This window comes from Volvox carteri (assembly GCF_000143455.1).
Source record: "Volvox carteri f. nagariensis unplaced genomic scaffold VOLCAscaffold_5, whole genome shotgun sequence".
Lineage (NCBI taxonomy): Eukaryota > Viridiplantae > Chlorophyta > Chlorophyceae > Chlamydomonadales > Volvocaceae > Volvox > Volvox carteri.
The window spans coordinates 1,739,240-1,756,257 of record NW_003307548.1 but is presented as its reverse complement, the minus strand read 5'-3'; the positions used below and the strand labels follow the sequence as shown (position 1 = coordinate 1,756,257).

General features: G+C 58.3%; 1 protein-coding gene across 1 annotated transcript; it reads left to right on the top strand.

The window, feature by feature from the left end:
• Positions 1 to 386: 386 nt before the first annotated feature.
• VOLCADRAFT_87463 (uncharacterized protein) lies at positions 387 to 16,323 on the top strand (the record flags this gene model as incomplete). The annotated part of the gene is made up of 30 exons (XM_002947224.1): positions 387 to 605; positions 765 to 929; positions 1,592 to 1,681; positions 2,131 to 2,232; positions 2,779 to 3,000; positions 3,641 to 3,799; positions 4,297 to 4,377; positions 4,661 to 4,786; positions 5,016 to 5,193; positions 5,948 to 6,201; positions 6,730 to 6,843; positions 7,468 to 7,578; positions 7,774 to 7,923; positions 8,427 to 8,828; positions 9,022 to 9,171; positions 9,401 to 9,526; positions 9,787 to 9,789; positions 10,036 to 10,352; positions 10,770 to 10,905; positions 11,333 to 11,455; positions 11,923 to 12,012; positions 12,529 to 12,636; positions 12,770 to 12,931; positions 13,215 to 13,372; positions 13,681 to 13,829; positions 14,519 to 14,724; positions 14,999 to 15,272; positions 15,407 to 15,480; positions 15,984 to 16,028; positions 16,231 to 16,323. The coding sequence occupies 30 exons, from the start codon at positions 387 to 389 to the stop codon at positions 16,321 to 16,323; spliced, it is 4,587 nt and encodes a 1,528-aa protein (XP_002947270.1).
• Positions 16,324 to 17,018: the final 695 nt, after the last annotated feature.

Sequence of the window (17,018 nt, the reverse complement as noted above, 5' to 3'; positions counted from 1 at the left end):
GTGGAATTCCCCTATCCAAGCGTCAAGACGACCGAGTCCTTGTAAGTACCGTCGGAGGGGCTGTCTCAAGGCCGTTATGCTTATTTCCTATTTCTACACTATATAGCAGGCCGAAAAATCATAGCAATTTGGACGGAGGTGAAAGCATCGGTCATGTTCGTTCACATAAGGCCTACCAACTGTCAAAAAATGCCAGGGAGATATGACGCAATCCTAAATTATTGTGTACCAGGAGACTGCACGCTTCTAGTTGGTTTTTATAAATAGCACTTAACGGTATCTAGCAAGCGTTGTCGGTTGGGCTGAGTTTCCTTTTGCAGCGATCACATATTGCTGGTTGCTTGCTTTCTAACTTTGTAAGACTTTGCAAGTATCATTTTTTGATTATGGCATCTGAATACGGCGATGACGCTGACGGCGGCGTGGCAGCCGAAGTTACGCAACGATATGGTCGCTCAGCGCAGCCCGAATCGCAGCAAGTTGTTGCAGTGCTGCAGGCAGTCACGGATGTTATTCGAAATGAGGGTTTGCCGCTCAGTCCAACTAGCTACTTCGCCGCCATCATGTCGGCCCTAGAACAGCCTAGTACACAAGGTTCGCACCAGGTAAACACCGCCACAGCAAAAGCGCCTCTGTGGATTCCTAGCCGCAAAGGTAGTGTTTGGAGCTGCGGTTTCCGCTAATCCACCTATCCGGTCCCCCGGGCCAACGGCCAACTGCCAAAACTAACACCCCTTGCTTTCCTAACCCGACTAACTTTACAGGTGGTATTGGCTATGTTAACGCTGTTGGCGGTGGTAATGCCACGGCTGCCCAACCATGTGCTGCGTGCCCGCTTTGTGGGTTGCTCGGAGCTGGTGGGTTCGCTGCTAGCCGCTCACCACGGCGACGCAGCAACAACAAAGGCGGCGCTGGGCTGCCTGGCGCAGGTAGGACCGTCCTCTTGTCAGGTGCTAATCAGTCCTTGACATGCTGTTGGGGTCTTTGTCAAAGTCTTTGAGCTGTCGCCAAGGACTCACTATCGCCATGCCAGCCGCAAATAGGCCGGGGCATAGGAGGGACACCCAGGGGCATTCATGTGGGGCAGGCGTACATGGCGTTGGGGAACGCGTGCATCCACGCAGAGGGAATACACAGTACAAACCCAGCTCGTCACAGCTCACAATCCATGTGCATGAATCCGGGATTATCCGACGCCCTGCATGCATGCGCTCCCTCCGCAGCGCCATGTAAAGTCGGCCCAAAGCATGCTGGGCTTTGGCTTTTAGTTCATATCACGATGGCTCCAGCACCTGCTGTGAACCGGATCTACTGGTTGGGGTAGCGAGTTATCGACAACGCAATAACGACAAAGAAGTAGCGTCAGCGAAATTTCTAATCGTGGAATTGGTGGACAATGAAGTGCCATGTACATGGACAGATGACAGAGTTATCTGTTCAGTCGTGCCCTTGCTATTCAAGTGCCTCATATGCACGCAGCCCGCAGCCCCAGAACACCCCTGCACCTTCCTAGCCCCCGACCCGTCATTCCACTAACTTCCCCATTTCCCCCCGTGGCTACCCCCGCCACCACTGCCTTCTCACGACAAAGGTTTTGGCAGCCGCGGATCCGTCCGCTTGGATAGCTGCAGTACCGGCCTTCAATCAGATGCTGGGCTTTGTTGCCGACGCGCGTCCCAAGGTGCGCGTGTGGGTGTACGCTGGTTTCTGGGTCGGTATGTCTCTATGTCTGTTGTCGGTGGGTGGACTCTATAGATGGGGGTTGCAGTTGCGTGGTCTCTGCGTGCATCCGGATGAAGAACAAAGGGGACAGACGACGAAGGGGGTTCCCCTTCAGGGGAAGCGCTGTGAGATAGTTAGTTTGTATTGTTAAACAATATAAACGACATTCTCTAGGAGAACTCCGTTGTAGCTTCCTACTAAAACCTGGGAGTACGGGGACGGAGAGGGGCAAGGGCGCCAAGGGCTCTGCGTTGGTGTGGTCTGGCGGGTGATGACGTGTGAGGTGTACGGCCAGTGGTGTGTAAAGCTGTACGCATAGCGCTCAAGGACATGGTTGGCGGCGCTCGTCCACTATTTTGCATCATCATCGTCATCATCAGCAGCATGTGCCCTGCCTCGAGGGTGCAGGTTCGCAAGCGGGCGGTGGAGGGGCTTGTGGAGACCCTGGCGAGTCTGCAGAGGAGTCCGGCGCTGGGGGCAGCCAGCGAGCTGGTGCTCAAGGGTATGTGGGTGCGGTCTGTGCGTGGGATGGGGTGGGTGGGTGGGTGGGGTGTCTGGGGTTTGCTGGTGTATGACGGTGGGTTCTGGTGGATGGATGGGTCGGTGAGTGGGTGTGGCACGACGGGGATGTCTGGAGTCCAGGAAGAGGTACACACGCGAACCCATACAGATAGACAGACAGGCTGACTGACAGACCGACGGTCACTCTGCCAGTCGCCGCACACTCCAGGGTTGGTATGAAAGACCATTAAAGCACATATGTATGTCTGGCTACCTGGCTGGCGGGTGCTGCCAGCAACAGCCCAAGCAAACGTTGTCATCAGCACGGAGGGCATATGAGGGAGGGTGGGATGCCCGGGGGATGAGGGGAAATACACAAATGTCGTGTGTGTGTCTGTGTGTGCAGAATAACGGAGCATCGGTATCTGGATGAAGCCAAGCCCAGGACACCAAGGTTACATCTGCCATAGTGTACCTTTTCCTCCCACTCGACGGGCTGACCCCTTCCCCTTCCCCTTTCGACGGGCTGACCCCTTCCCCTTTCGCCCTACTTAGGCCTCCTTGTCGTTCCCTTGGAAAACCCCTTTCGCTTCTCCCATTGCAGTTTGCCAGCGGGTGCTTCCAGGGCCAGCTGCCGCCGCACACGCCGCCGTCGCCGCGTCCAACAAGCAGCGGGCCGCGGCCGAGGAGGCCATCACCACTGCGGTGGCGGATGCGCTGCACCTGATCGGGGCACTGAAGGGGGCGCTGCCGCTGCTGGCGCCGCCCACTGCCAAGGTAAAGGCGGCGGGAAGGGGGGCCGGCGGGAGTAAGGGGGAGAGCGGGCGGGGTGTGGAGGCTAGCCCGTATTCGGATGATGCCTTAGCTTTCTGTATTGGTATTTATGTGTGCGTGTACATGTGTGTGGAAGCTATATAACTTGGCCGGAGAACTTGATGTTGGTAACCCTAGGGGGCAGCTACCTGAGGACCTGATGTTGGCCAGCCAGGGGCCGGAGATGAGCTCCCTCAGCTGAGCCTGACATGACAGGATACCGCCTCCGTCTTCCGGAAGCACTCTCCGAAACCAACCGGGTGGTGGGGGACGACAGAGAGAGCTCAAAGGGCATTGGACGCAGTTCAGTCTCTACATCCTCCCCTTCCCCAGGCTGAACCCCCTCAATACGTCGCCGCGATGACTACTTCCCAAGTCACTACCGGTTGGTAACTTATTACCATTTCCCTCTGCAGTGTTTGTTTATTCCTGGAGTATCCGTCAGTGATGCTAATCTGGTATTTGCATCCCTCGTCTCTGGGTTCGTCTTCCCCCGCGATATCTTGTGCTTCGCCTGCGCGTCCGGGTGCTATTCGGGTGATTACCCCCCATACCCCCAACCATTCCCCACGCCCTCCTCTTCCTCTGCTGGCCCCCTCTCCAGGCTGTCTCTGACCTCCTTTTGAAGCTGTACGGCCTCCGTCAGCCCCTGCTGGACCGCCACGCCACGGAGGCCCTGGCGGCCCTGGCGGGAGCCTCGGGTCCCGGGGGAGTCGCCTCGACCCGCCTGCAGTCGGCCGGGGAGCTGTCCCACCTGATCTCGGTAGGGGCTGCCTGAGGGCTGGGGGCTGGGAGTTGTGGGGGTGGTAGGGGGATTTGGGTTCCGCCCCGTACTGGCAACCCGTTTACTGGCTGCTTGCACTCTTGATTCATTTAGCGAATACAGCAGAGATGTTACTCGCGATGGCCCCCACACACGGGCAGTTGTTCAAGATGCGCTGGGAGATCAGCAGTTGGTGTTCTGCGGGATAAATGGCACGCCGATGTCCCCTCCCGAACCCATCAGCTCCACTCGTTCGTGGTTCGTCTTCATCACCCAAATCCCTAACAGCTTCTTTCCTTCTCCCCACCCTCTTTGGACTCCTACTGCAGCGGGTGCTTTGGACGTGCCGCCCTCCCCCTCCGGTTGCTTCTTCGAGTTTTGTATTCCTTTCTCCCCCCAGTTTCATGCATGTAATGCCGCCGCCCGTTCCTGCCACCTGCTGCTCCCCTTCCCCATGTCCACCACCATCACCACCTGCCCCCTCCCGCCGCACCTAGGTGGTTACTGATACGGAGTCGCTGTGGGTGGGCAGTGGCCGGGACCCGGGGTTGCTCACGGCGCTGGGAAGGCTGCTGGAGGTGAGAGGGTTCGGGGGGAGGGAGAAAGGGGGAGGACACCCCTCAGAACAATCATATCTGCGGCAGTAGGTTCCCGTTTGGCATGCGCGTTTCCCCGCTCTGACACACAAAGGATGGACCTGGAATGCCCCTGCTGCACATCATCATGGGCCAGCATTATTCGAGAGTAGAGCTGAGGTGTTCGGTGTGTGTATGTCGTTAGGCCGTGTTGTACCGCCGTCTTGTTGCCGATGCTTGTATGTATGTACGTATGTGTGCGTGTGTGTGTTCGTGACCTGACCAGGCCGGGTTTTCCAAGTTGGCCGAGGCGGATCCCGCGGCGTGTGCAGCGCGCCTGCCACGTGCCGTACACGCGCTGGTGCCGCAGCTGGTAGCGGAGCAGGATGGCGTTCGGTACGGCACCTTTGAGGTGAGAACCCGTGGGTTGTGTGGTGGGGGGAGGTGAGGGGTTTCCAAGCAGGATTACACAAAACACAGCGGCGAACAGCGGCCCCTTGAACACCCTCACACACACAAACTTACTGTCGTGCTGCTACGGAGATGCTTTCATCAGTTTACCTGGAGTGCCGAATGTCCCTCAACCTTGCCCGAGATTTTGGAAACCCCCTCTTATTGCAAATTCACACCGAGCCACACAGGCTCTTCGCGGCCTGATCTCGGACTGCCTCAACCCGCAAGTGGTTGCGGCCGCCAAGATGCCTCGCGGGGTGGGGTCCGGCGCTGCTGGCGGCCCTACGCCGCTGTCCTCCCTGGTATTGGCGGTCGCAGCGGCGCTATCAGCTAGGTACCAGGATGCATGGGGCATGGCGTTGCCGGGTAGGTGGCGGCTGGCGGGGTGGGGCGGGGCCCGGGGACCGTAGGGGGCTTTTGCCTGAAGGGGGTTGGATATAGGGCGGGGTGTGCTTCCTAATGGCCTGAGCCGCGGGCAGGAGTTGTGAGGATGTCACACGGGGGCGACTGTGCCCTAGCCCTGAAGGAAGTAGTCCGGTACTGGAGGTGTGGAGTGATGTGGTGTGTGGGCGCTGTGAGGGAGTGGGGGTGGGGTAGGTTAGGCTGGGGTGGTGCATGCCCAGTTGCCGACGCGCCGTTAACATGCCATTAGCATGCTAATACGTTCAGTTGGTGGTGCACGGGCACTGATGGCGTTTGCTCGCATGAACGGCCACGAAATGGACGGCCATCATGTTTATTACTCCTCGTTACTCGCGCCGCTCTATGGGCGTCTAATAGCTTTTGTCGTCGGTTGTATATCGTCGCCTTCACCGTTGCTCCTACGACGTACGAACCTTGAAGACATCAGTTTATGTCCCAACATCAAAACGATGCGTACGACATGAAAGGCTCCAGCACCTCCCCCACAAGCAGTTTGTTACTTTGGTGACGTCGGCAGTTGGCTCCTCCTTCCCCCCACCTTGCTTTTTGCAACATGTGATTCACACCAGAGCACTTGGCGCTTTGGTCGCCGCCAGTTGCTTATTTACTCTCAACACTTTCCAGCATTTTTTACCTTTACCATTTAAGGTGCAGTCCTCCCCCCTCCTCCTCTCCCTCTCCCTAACCGCGCTCTCAGTGGCTGGAGCTCTGGTGGAGAGGTTGGGTGAGCTGGGGGTGCCTGACGCCGCCGCACCGATCCTGGAGTGTCTGGGGGCCATAGTTGCGGGCGCAGAAGACGTCGCCGCTGCCGCCGCCGGTGCGGACGAGGGGGGTGCCGACGGTGGCGGCGAGGGCCGTCTGGGGGGGCCTGTGGATGCTTCCCATTCGCGCGCGGCGGAGGCGACGCTGGGTACGGCGATTCGGGCGCTGGGTCCGGAGGTCGTGCTCCAGGTGGGCGCGTGGGTGTGAAAACTGGATGGATGGATGGGTGGGTGGGGTCTGTCGTCGTGTGTGTTGGTCATAGTCTTGTGGTGGGAGAGGCGTGTGGAAGGAGTGGCGAATGATGCTAGATATGAAATCGTCTTCGTAAAGCTGATTCAGGACTGTTCATTACTTGCAGGTAGTCTACTCGCATGTTGAGCCCCTCTCCGCGGAGGCCACCTCCCGCAAACAGTTCTCCACAAGCCGCCGCTGCTGCTATTTGCTGCTGCTGTTGCTGCTGTCAGATCCCATCCTCCGCCCCTTGTGACCTGCCATGTCCCATTAATGATCGCGTGCAGCTGGGGTTGTTTGCGCTTGGAAAGAGGATGTGCGGGGGGGCTGTGCCACCCTCCCGTTGGGTGACATGCCGCGTGTTTGATAGGTTGCTCCACCCCTGGTTGCTTGCGGCGTTGGACATCGGCATCTGACCCTGTGCTTCTTGCATATGATCCCCCTCCCCGTCATTCCGGGTACGGCTGTTGCCTTGTTGCCGTACAGGTGCTCCCGCTGCAGATCCTGGAGGGCTTGACGGGTACGGCAGAGCCGCGGACCTGGCTATTGCCGCTGCTGCGGCGGCATGTACGACAAGCTCGGCTGGGCTACTGGTTCAAGGTGCGGCAGTGCGGGAGATGTGCGGAGGGGAGTAAGTGCTCTAGTCGGTGCGTGCCTCCCTGCCTCTTGCGTAGTGTAGCACGCCTAGCCGTACAAGGTGCCGTGCAATCTCTTCAACCAAGTTTTCACACCTCCCTCACAAAGCGTGCACATATCTCATCTCCTGCTCCTCAGAAATGAATTTGTCCTCTCGCTGCTTCTCATTTTTTCTTTTTTCTCCTACAAGTAACGACGGGACGTTACTGCAAGCTAGTGGATGACAGGGACCTATCCCAATTTTTGGCGTTCCCACGTCGATTTCCATGAAGCCAGATCGCCCTGCCGCCCTGCCATTCTCCCTTTCAACCCCCACCCCTGGTACACTCTTGCCCTGGCAGCAGCTTCACTCGTTTGTGGTTCGTCTTTCCCCACCCCTCCTCGGACGTTGGCCGTTAAAACTTCTTTGTTACTTGGTTCCTGGCACAGGGTTCCCCCGCCTTCATGTAGTTGCTCTGGCAGCTGACATTTGGGGCGTTGGCAGTTGATTTTCTTTTACTTTTCTGTGCCTTTTGTGCCTTTCTTTGCATCACTTAATTTTCCCCTCCTCGCACACCCGCTCTACACGCCCTCCACTGGCACACACAGGAGCTGCTGCCCCTGGCCCAGTCCCTGGGTGGCCGGGCAGCTGCGCTGTCCGCTGCCGGGGGCGCACCCGCAGCCGCGCTGGCGCTCAAGTGCCGAACGTTGGAGCTGCAGGTGCGGGTGTGTGTCTAGGGGGGGGATTGGACAACTAGTTAGGGTGTTGGCGGATTGGGTTCATCATTCGGAATGGGAGATTTCCGAGGGATGGGGAGATTTCCTAAGGTGTAGAGCTGGGGTTGTGCTTTCCTGTCCTTTTTTCTGTTTTTATTTTCAAAACTCTTTCTCCCATCGCCCCGCTCCGGCCCCCAGATCTGGCACTGCCTGCCCGCCTTTATAAGTTGGGCCACCGACCTGCCGGACGTGTACGGCACCGTGGTCAACACTTTAGCTGCGGCCTTCAACAACCGCCCCGACCTGCACCCACCTATTTGTCAGGCGCTGCAGAGGGCTTGTGCACAGGTGGGATGCGTGGCGTTGCCTGCTTGTTGGGTGTGTGTAGATGGGAAGTACATCTTGACATTCATTTGCCCAATGGTCTGCACACGTTCAGATGCTGATGCCCGAAACCTTGGCAGGGATATTTGCTTGGCTCCAACGCCCCCACTCCTTACTCTCCCTTTCTTGTACGTTGTCAAATAAGGGAGAGTAAGGAGGGGGGCCGTTGGAGCCAAGGCCATGTCGCGACCGAGTTAATGGGCATCAGTGTTTGATTGTGCACTGATCAGGGGGCAAACTGGAATCTGGAATCTGGCAGCAATTATCAATCAGCGCCCATGCGCGGCACTTCACCCGCCGCCCCAAGGCACAGTCCCATGTCCCGTCCTTACGATGCCCCGCTTTACTTCGCTGCGCTTTGAACCACGCGCCGCGTCAGCTGGTTGCAGAGTTCTAAAGTCGTGTTTACCATCCTGATGAAGCTTGATGTCCGCCTGATGTTTTTTTGGGGGGTGTGTACGGCACAGGTACGGCACGTGCTCGTGGCTGACGGGCGCGGCCCGGATTTGGTGGGTTATGCTGATCCAGCGGCTCACGGGCCTAGCGGCGCCGCCGCCGGCCGGGGTGGCGGCGGCGGCGATGATGATGACGATGATGGCGGCGACGGTGACGCTGGAGAGGAACCCCCCGTGGCGGCGGTGCACGGCGGCGCGCCGCCGCCGGGGTACGGCGCTGCGGAGGCGGAGGCAGCATTGACGGCGCTACGCGCCTTCAACAAGCAGTGGCTATCGGTTTTGTGTAAGGCCTTTCTGAACTCAGAGCCCGAGGTTCGAGGGCCTTATGCGGCCGCCATTTCGGCCATGTCAGCTGTGACGGATGCGGGCGTGGTGGGCGGATACTTCCGATCTGCCCTCCAGAAGCTATCCAAGGTGGGGGCGGGGGAGCGAGACGAGAGGAAAAAGAGGAGAGCACGGGAGAGGCTGATGCAATAGGTGAACACGATGTGCAATTTTGAAGTGCGCGCGCACCTCTTCACTGCCCCGCCTCTCACCCGAGCTTCGGCAGTTGATTCCTTGCCGCTTGCATCGTCATCACATGACTTGCACCACCTTTCCACCGCAGATCATTCTGGACGAAGCTGCCCCGGTGCCGCCTGCTGACGTGGTCACGGACGGCGGCTCCGACCCGACGGACCGCCGCAACACCTTTTTGGAGCTGGCGTTGTGGCTCAGCTACGGCTTGCCGGACACCGCTGTGGATGTGCTGTTCAAGGTAGGTGCTGACCGTCCATGGACGAACTGGCTTTCCCCCCGCAACTTATTATGCGCAAAAATTGTAACTTGTTTAAGGTAGGATAGCTAAGTATATTTTACCTGGTGTGACGTGGCGTACATGGGACACCGCTGAAAATGATCTATCAGCATCCTCCCACCGTCGTCCTACCTACCTAACCACCTAACCACCTTACTGCCGGTTTGCTGTCAACCGTTCTTTCACACAGGCCGTCAAGACAGCAGTATCGTACGACCAGGCCTCCGTACAGAAGCGCGGATTCAAGGTGTTGGCAGTGTTGGCAGAGGCGAGGGAGCCCTGGTTGCGGACCAACCTGGCGGAGGTGCTTAAGCAGGTACGACACGCGACATCCTTGTACAGCACACCCTTGTACGGCATTTCCGGATGAGCATTGCTTTGCCGAACGTGGCCTTGTTTACAGCACGGGTGGTCTCGGGGGGGTTGTCGGGCTGTGCCATGCAAGGTTGCTGCTCTCTCGCCGAACGAGCGGTCTTGCTGTTCGGAGTGGCGGGTTTGGATAAGGAGCAGCAGCAAGATGCCTCCCGCTGCTCCCCCCACCCGCACCTCACCCACACCCTCCATTTCTTCTCCAAGCACGTGAGCAAGGGAACGGGAATGGGAATCCGGCGGGAGGCCTCGTGATGATGACGAGTACTGTCAGGGAGTCGTGACCGCATGTAGTTGCCTGTCTGCCCCTTTTCGTTAAGGCACCACCTTACGAGGCATTGGAGGGAGGATGCGATTGGCGCTTGCCGTCTTCCCCAGACAACAAGCCCCGCTCTCTCCTTTCCCTCGCTCCACGCCGTCAGATGCCCCTTGCCTGCTTTTCCTCCCTCCCTCCAGTTGCTAGGCACCGGAGCGACCTCCACATTGTCCGCAGCTCGCCGCTATCGGTTGCGACTCATTCGACCGGTCGTTGTGGCGTTGCAGCAGCCGGGAGTGGAGGTTCCGTCAGGGATACTGGCAGCAGCGGCAGGGGGTGGTGGTGGTGAGGATCAGGATATGGCGGGGGCGGACGATGATGACGACGACGATGATGATGATGATGGCGATGGCAAGAGGAAGAGGGCAAAGGCGGCTTCGCCGCTGGCGCAGCGGCGGCAGTTGGCGGCGTCGTTGATTGCCGAGATTGTCATGTGCACTAAGGAGGCCAACAAAAAGTGGGTCACTTGTTGGACTCACTTCAGTTCTCATCGTCTACACGTTTATGTTTTTTTGTTTCCATTAGATTTGTTTCCAAAAAAGAACCTTTAGGTGTCCCTGTTTGGACTTTAAAACATTTTTAACTGGCCGGGGTTGCCAACTTTCCTAATGTGTGGCTTTGGGATTGTTTTTCCTGCGCGGGGGGGGGGGAGATGGCGCAGCGATTTCGACTTTTTCAAACGGCGCCAAAGGCCACCCACCATTTTTTCATATACCGCTATCTGCGTTGGTTGGTGACATTTATTGGTGTATTGTTCAGTGGTTAGGATCGGCTTTTATGTGTTGGCGGCGATTGTTGTTATAAACTTTGTGTACTTTTGGGTGGCGGTCGCGTGGTTTATGCCGTGTGCTTGTGTCGTCATACACATTCGCAGGACGCGCTCGGCCGCGTACGACTTGCTGGTTGGCCTGGCGCACGTGATGGACGAGCAAGATCCCGGCCGGATCACGGGCAGCGATGATGAGGGCGATGATGACGCCATGGAGCAGGACGGTGGCAGGGGAGGCAAGGTACGTGGGTGGGTATCGTGTTGTGTGTAGCTGTTCCACTAGACCCCTGCTGCTGCTGCTGCTGCTGTGAAACTGGTAAAAAGGTTTTCTATTTCCTTCCTTTTTTTCTTCTTGGCGATTATGAATTTACGGCGGGGCTAAGAACAGCTTGAGCCGTCGTCATCCAGGTAAATCATCCCAGCGCAGCGCCGCAGCTTCCAACATCCATCCGGCTGCTCGCAGCAACAGATATACATATCTGCACACGGCGACATAGTCTCGGAGGACCTGCGGGGGGGAGGGGTTCGCTCCTCAGGTTGAAACTAATTAATACGCAATTTATATTTTTCAGTATAAGAGTATGCAGGTGTGTCTGTGAATTGGGTTTCCCTTGTTCTCTTCTCCCCCTCACTCCCAGCCTCCCCTCCCCCGTTTTGAATCTCTCTAGGGAGGGCTGTATGAGTTCTTCACGATGGTGATGGCTGGTCTGGTGGCCTCCACCCCCCACATGGTATCCGCCACGGTGATGGCCCTGGCTCGACTCACGTACGAGTTTGCGGCGGCCATGCAGGTGGGTGGGTGGGTGGGTGCGGTGGGGGATTGCGATGCGGTGTGCAAGTGCCATTGCTGATTCCCCAAACTGGGCGGCTGGCTGAGGGCTCCGGGAGGAGGGGAACTCAGGGCGATCACTTGGCTCCGGCAGCTGGGGGGTATAGGGGCTCCAATGCGGGGAGTTATTCCCCTCTGCCCAAACCCGACCTAAGATACTTAAGTGCATTTCCAAATATGTGCGTGCATATGTGTATAAGTATATTATTTGCGCGGATGGCGAGCGCGGGGCACCAGAGCTTAACGCATCAATCACTCGCCAGTACCTGGTGGGTCGCCGGTGCTACTGCTGCTGGGTGCTGGTCCGTCCTTTGCTCTCTCCTCCCCCTCCTTCTTTCCATGGCAGCAGCTTTACTCGTTCGTTGTTCGTCTTTCCCCCTCTTCCTCCCCCCTAATCCCCTGATCCCCGACTCCCCCTACCACCATTAGAACTTGGTGGCCTCGTTGCTGCCCCCGGTGCTGTCACTGCTGCGGGGCAAGGCAAGGGAGGTGGCCAAGGCGGTGCTGGGCTTCGTCAAGGTGGGAGGGAGGAGGGTGGAGACCTCTTGAATGGGTGGGATGGCGGGACTGCAGTCCCGTTTGTATGACCCTTTGCACACCCGCCAACACTGGCCCAGCCCGGGAAGCGATTAGCGGGTGTGTGACGGTGGGTGGGTACATGCCGGGCAGTGAGTCAGCACTACACATTCCTCAAACGGGTGCAATGTTCACGTGCAGCCCGGCCATTGCCCACGTTACACATTACCACACTTACATCAACACGCATACGCGGGCTTGTGTTTCTCGGCACAGGTCGCTTTCGCTGACACATGCAGTATTGAAAATTGTTTCATCGGTTTCTCTCCTCGTTGTCGCTGGCTTTTTTGACGTGGCTAACTTCGCCGTCTCCTCTCAGCGCCGTCCCCCAAAAAACAGACGCGCTGAACGTAAAGCAAGCTACCATGTTTGAGACTTGAGCTCATGTGCACATTGGCATGTGGGCCATCCGTAGCTGGCGTGAGTCGTGCTCGTTCGGTACTTGTACGGGATTTGCAGGTGTGCGCGATGCGTCTTCCCGTGGATCTGCTGCTGCCCCATCTGAAGCCCATCCTGGAGGGCATGTTGGTGTGGGCGGAGGACTCGAAGAACAAGTTCAAGCTTAAGGTGCGATCGGGGGAGGGCACGAGTGCGGGTGTCGGGGCTTGGGCGTGGAAGTTGTGTATTCCTTTCTCACCCTCCGTCCTTTTCCTTTAACCCCTGGGCCCCCAATCCCCCAATCGCCTTGTCCTCATTACAGGTCCGTGTCATCGTGGAGCGACTGGCTCGCCGTTGTGGCTTCGATGCGGTGGCTGAGGCTATGCCCCCCTCGGACGCCAAGCTGTTGGCGCACATCCGCAAAGAGGCCGCCAAGAGACAGCGCCGGAAGCATGAAGGAGGCGGCAGCGAGGCGGGCAGCGAGGTGCGCCGTTGTTGCGCCAGATGTTGCGTCGTATGCTGCGGCCGTACATGTACGGTGTGAAGCTATTATCCGCGACTGCGATAGATTCTGCGCCTAAACTGGTTTGCATGAGTGCATGCGTGGCGGGTTTTGCCTGTGTTCCGGCCTGTCAGCGCCCCGTACCCTCCAGCGCCCCGTACCCTCCCTCGACCTCTACTTAGCTATCTTCTTTCCTTTCTTTTTTCTCTTCTTTCCTAACTTTTCTTCTTCTTCTTTCTCTCCAACTTTTCATTCTTCTCCGCAGGCGGGCGACGATGACCGGCGATCTCGCCGCAGCGGTGCCAGCAGCGGCCGCAGCTCTATGGCCCGCACCGCCCGGGGCTCTCAGTGGGGCCACACGGCCGTATTCTCCTCCGAGGAAGGAGGAAGTGACGGCGGTGGCGGCAGAGGCGGAGGCGCAAAGTGGGTTAGGGTTGGTTTTGTGGGCGTGCCCACGCCTTCGCCTTCGCTGTCCTGTGCACGTCTGATGCAGTGCGAGCTAGCTAACGCCGGTCTATCGGCCTGCTTGTGGGTCGGTCAGTACGTCTCGGTCGGTACATCGGTTTCTGTCGGTCCGTCGCTAAGGAGCGAGGGTTCGCAAGAGACGGAGGGCTCCCGCACCGATTGTGAGGACTGGCATGGGGCTGCCCGCTTGCCCTCCGCCCAAGCTCTTCTTCAGCCTCCTCCCGGTTAACTGTTAATTTCGCCTCATCTCGCCCTTGCTGCCACAGGAGTACCAAAAGCGGAGGGGGACGTGGCGGCGCGGCGTCAGTGGCGACGGGTCGCGGCGGCAGCGGTGTACGGCTGGCCAGCGGCAGCGGCGACCCGATGGATTTGCTGGATGTGGGGGCATCCCGCCAGCTGGTTCGCAGTGCGGCAGGTGGGCGCTGGACGTGAGGGGAAAACCGGATGCAGGGGAAGGTCCAGTTCAGGGGAGGGGTGGAGAGCAGTTGAGTTTGCACCGGAGGCCCCCCAGACACCTTCAGCAAATGATGTTTCTATACATCTCGATCAATGCCCCGTGCCGAATCATTTACGTTTACTCCCGATGTTTACTCCTACGCATATTTATCCGCCAGCCACTTCCTTGCTTTGCGTTGCGAGCAGCTGCCAACAGTCTGCTGCTGTGCATTAGCGCGTGTGTGTGTGTCGTCCACCATACACTTGCAGTTGTAGCTCTATGCCTCTGTTGGTCTCTCTTGTCTCACAACCCCGGACAAATCATTGGCTTGTGCCACAGAGGAGCGACCTCTTTGGATGAAACGGGCTATACTGGCTGGACGTATCGTAACCTTGCTTTTGAGAAGGGTTTCTGCCTTACTTGAGCTTCTAGCGCTGATTTCCAACTGGTTCTGCTGTCCAGGCTTTGTACTCGGTGAACCTCCCCCATGTATATCGGCTAACAGTGGACTTGATCTGATAACGTAACTAGAGGCGGAAACATACGGTTTAAGGTTGTACGGTGTGTGTTACACATAACCCCCACCTTCTCGCCTTTTTATTGTCAGTGCTGACTGTCCGGCTCTTCTGACACTCTCCGGCTTGTGCCGTTGCCGTCCGGTTGTTCAGGTGCGCGGAATGCAGGTGCATCCGCCCGGGCTGGCGATGACTTCAAACGCGACCCGGCCTCGGGCAAGATCGTGATCAAGGATGATGATGAGGATGGCGGAGATGACGACCCGCTGGGACTGGGGCGCCGCGGCGGGAAGAAGCGCCGACGCGCCGGCGACGCCGACGGGTACGACAGTGACGACTCGGACTACGATGACCTGAAGGTACGCTTCCGCAGAAAGAGGAAAAGTTCAGCCTCCAGTCCCTGGGAGGGGACAGGTTGCGTGGTGGTGTCGCCTGCTCCCACAGCTTCAGTCGGTTCGGTGGCCGTGGTTTATCGGGATAGGGAAAGACACTGACCTGCCTGCTACCGCGCATGCTGCCACTGGTGCTGTTGCTGGTGCTGCAACTCACTCATTGTCATTGCTGCTGTCACTGCCACTAAGTCCCTGCTTACTTTTGTACCTAACGCTGACAAATCGACACGTCTGTGCCCAGGGTGTTGCGGACCTCAAGTATGCCCTGAAGAAGGCCGGGGACTCGCGATCCGTGCGCTTCGCGGAGGCCGCCAAGTCGCTGGCTGGGGCCCGGTCCGCGGCGGCACGCAGCTCCGGCGGTCGCTCCTCCGCCAGCGCTGGCGGTCGGTCTGAGGGCGGCAGGTCCAGCGGGGCCCCTGGAGGGGGGCCTCGCGGGCGGCAGGACGGCAAGGGCGGCAAGGGCGCACACAGCGGCGAGAGGTTCAAGGCCAAGAATGCATCGGGAGATGTTAAAGGTGGGTTGGTGGCGCGGAGTGGACGGTTTACTTGTTCCAAATATTTCGCGCTGTCTCTTGAACCTGTAACGACATGTAATGTAAAGATGCCCGATCCGGTGGTGCGGCGGTAACTGCGGTGAATGTACTTGCAGGCAAGGCCAAGGTGGAGCCATACGCGTACTGGAGCCTGGACCGGCGCATGCTCAACCGCCGCCGGGGCAAGCAGGTGCGTGCTGTCCAGTAAATTTGGATGATGAGCAGCATGGTGACAGAGGGGGGGGCCGGGGTAAATTATCTCGTGCGTGATCAGATATGGAAGGACGTCGGATTCCATGCGGATCGCGTCCGAATTAAATCGGGTATGAGTTGTCCGTGGTCGTGGTTCGCAGGCTGTCGCCGTGAACTGACCGCAAGTTTGGGGCTTATGGGTTCGCGGGAATTTCGGTCCTTTGGATTTGGGTCGAACCTTTTCACTCGAGGGGTAAGTGAGGAGGCATCCGACGTTTCCGCTGCTAAGTCATTCCAAGCCGTCATCCTTGATGGGGAGTTGGGCTAACGGCGCGGGGCCCTGGAGGGTCCGTGAACGTCCTGGAATCCAGTTTCCACATACTCCTGTATGTGCTGCCGCTGGCCCCCTACCTGTTATTTATCTTCTTTTTTCTTTCGCTGGGGGCACTTAGACCTCGGCTTTTATGACCTCGGCCGTCACCACATGCCACCCTTGCACAGGCCGCCGCGTCGAGCAAGCTTACGTCCGTCATTTCTGGTGCCAAGGTGCGTGTGGGGGATTTTGCCATCGGCAGAACTTGTTGGATTACTTGGATAACCCCCCGGCACACACCCATGTGCACACTGACCGCTTTTTTATGGCGCTGCCTTCACCGCGATAACATTCGTTGCCTTTTCCCGTGGCTTCAACTCCCGTCCCCGCTGATTTTGGGCTCCCGTCGTCATGTTTCCCTTTCGCCACGCGAAGGCGGGTGCTGCCAAGGGCGCCAAGGCTAAGCGCCAAGCGGCCGCTGCACGGGAGGTGAAGCGGCAGCGTACTGGCCCGAACGACATGGAGTAAGAACGGAAAAAAGCTTCCGTCGCCTCGGGTCGGCTCGGCTCGGCTCGGCGCACTTCACAGGGCTGGCGGCATACAGACCAAGGGAAGGGCCGTACGCTGTAGGGGAAGCTTGGGTTTTGATGCAGATGGGCAGACTGAAGAATATTGAATGGGCTTGCGAGAGGAATAACGTGGCGCAGTTACGGACGTTTAGCAGGATCTTCCCGTGGACGGCAGCCTGTCCGTCGCATTTACAAAGATGTTTTGGACGGGGTTATCCCTCTTCACTTGAGCACCCGCGCAATAGGGGCACATTTGAGGTTGCTGGTCAGCTGTATTTACGGCAAAGAAGCGCTGTTTGTACAGCAGTCAAGAGGCAGAAGTGCACCGCAACGGCGGATGCGATTTTAGGTTAGGGGTTCATTCATGTCAGATGGGATGTGGGCGCGGCTCCACCTCAGGAAAAGCCCTTATCTGCGACACCTTCGGCCGGTGGCACGGCCGGTGCTGGCGTAGATGGCGGGTGCAGCCGTAGATGGCCGCGGAGGACAGCAAACGCCGGGTGGGCGACGGAGACGGCCAGGCCGGCGCAGAGCACCTTGCTTTGCATCTACGTAGCTTGTTTTCTGTTTCTACCAACTGCCTTTTGGAACGAGAGGGGATCTGGAAAAGGCCCAAATGCTGAGCTGGTACCATGTGAGGTCGCGATGTGGGCG